The following is a 1,329-nucleotide window of genomic DNA, read 5'->3' as shown; positions in this document are numbered from 1 at the left end:
ATAACTTAAGGCATAGTGGAGAAAATAAATAACTTAATAATATTTTTTTCTCTGATAAGTAGAAAAGAATAGTGTTTTTTTTTTACAAGTATAAAATAATAGTATTTAGAGAAATGATATCTATTTTCTTTCAATTATCATTCTCATTAATAAAAACTAACGGAAAATTTATCTCATTAGTTGATTCGTTATAAAAATAATTTCTTCCTATTAAGTCATTCTAATTGACCAGCACATCTACAAGTCTACTATAATACCTCACCAACACTTTTGAGAGAAATAAACACAAATCTCATGTTACAATCAATAGCTTAAAAAACTGAAAAATATAATCACCATTACAAACCAATTAGTGAGAATCAAGTCACAATATTCCTTTATTATACCTGGCGGAGTCAGCCCTTTATTCATGAAAATCAAATGAGTAGACGTGCCCTGTAGGAGCAATGGCCCTTGCAAGTGATGTAGTTAAAGATCCACTTCCAGTCCCAGATTCCAGAACCAAACAACCAGAAACTATTTCCAAGTACATGATGACAAGGCTAATATCAGCAATATAGAGAATCTGGATCCTGTGACTTGGAACCAAAGCCCACAATTCAGGAGTTGGAGCTAACAAGTAAATAAAACCACCCTTGTTGCTAAAAACCTTGGTTCCAAAGGGCTTTCCAATCCAGTAGCTCAGTACCAATATTTGAAGCAAATCATACATTTATTTGAAGCCAAAATCTTAACAGAACTAATAACCATTCAGATCGACCAAAGTAATCAAAATTACCATAAGATCTCAATTTGTAAAGAAATAATTAAAATCTTTAGTTACCCATAAGAAAGTGGATAAGGGTACAATTAGTGGTTGTACTGAAGGCATACGCTGAAATAGATTGGCACATAAAGTGGCCTCCAAATCCCTATATATCAATACAAGATTATCCATAAAAGGCCTGATTATTAAGTCTGTCAACCATAAGAAGATAGATAAATCATTTATATCAACAAATAGACAGAAAATAGCTAAGAATGATTCTCTTACTGACCATTAAAAGATACTAATTAGAAAAAGTAAAAAAACAGAGATCTAGGATGCCTATGCTTAGTTTTGTATGTAGAATATCTTAATTCCCATGTGGTTTTCATATTTTTTTTTCATGTGCTCAGAGGTACAACCATCTTTGCACAAAATGAAGTAAAAAAAAGGAAAAACAGAAAACGTCACAATTTAGCATAAGATATTCACATGACAAAACCCATAGAAATTAAACTCAAAAACCCTAAATGCAAAACTATTTACACATACCCAAATGCACGAAACAAAGGTCCAGAAAATCT

General features: G+C 31.5%; 1 protein-coding gene across 1 annotated transcript; it reads right to left on the bottom strand.

Annotated features, from left to right (window-relative positions):
* Positions 1 to 403: 403 nt before the first annotated feature.
* LOC121235573 (tRNA (adenine(58)-N(1))-methyltransferase catalytic subunit TRMT61A-like) lies at positions 404 to 712 on the bottom strand. The gene has a single exon (XM_041131916.1). It carries the CDS (start codon positions 710 to 712, stop codon positions 404 to 406), a length of 309 nt encoding a protein of 102 aa, XP_040987850.1.
* Between the last annotated feature and the right edge of the window lie 617 nt (positions 713 to 1,329).

This window comes from Juglans microcarpa x Juglans regia, chromosome 6D (genome assembly GCF_004785595.1).
Source record: "Juglans microcarpa x Juglans regia isolate MS1-56 chromosome 6D, Jm3101_v1.0, whole genome shotgun sequence".
Classification (NCBI taxonomy): domain Eukaryota; kingdom Viridiplantae; phylum Streptophyta; class Magnoliopsida; order Fagales; family Juglandaceae; genus Juglans; species Juglans microcarpa x Juglans regia.
This window is presented reverse-complemented; position numbering and strand designations above follow the sequence as displayed.

Excerpts from the sequence above, each read along its gene's own strand:
- LOC121235573 (XM_041131916.1), bottom strand. The coding sequence starts at position 712 with ATGTATGATTTGCTTCAAATATTGGTACTGAGCTACTGGATTGGAAAG.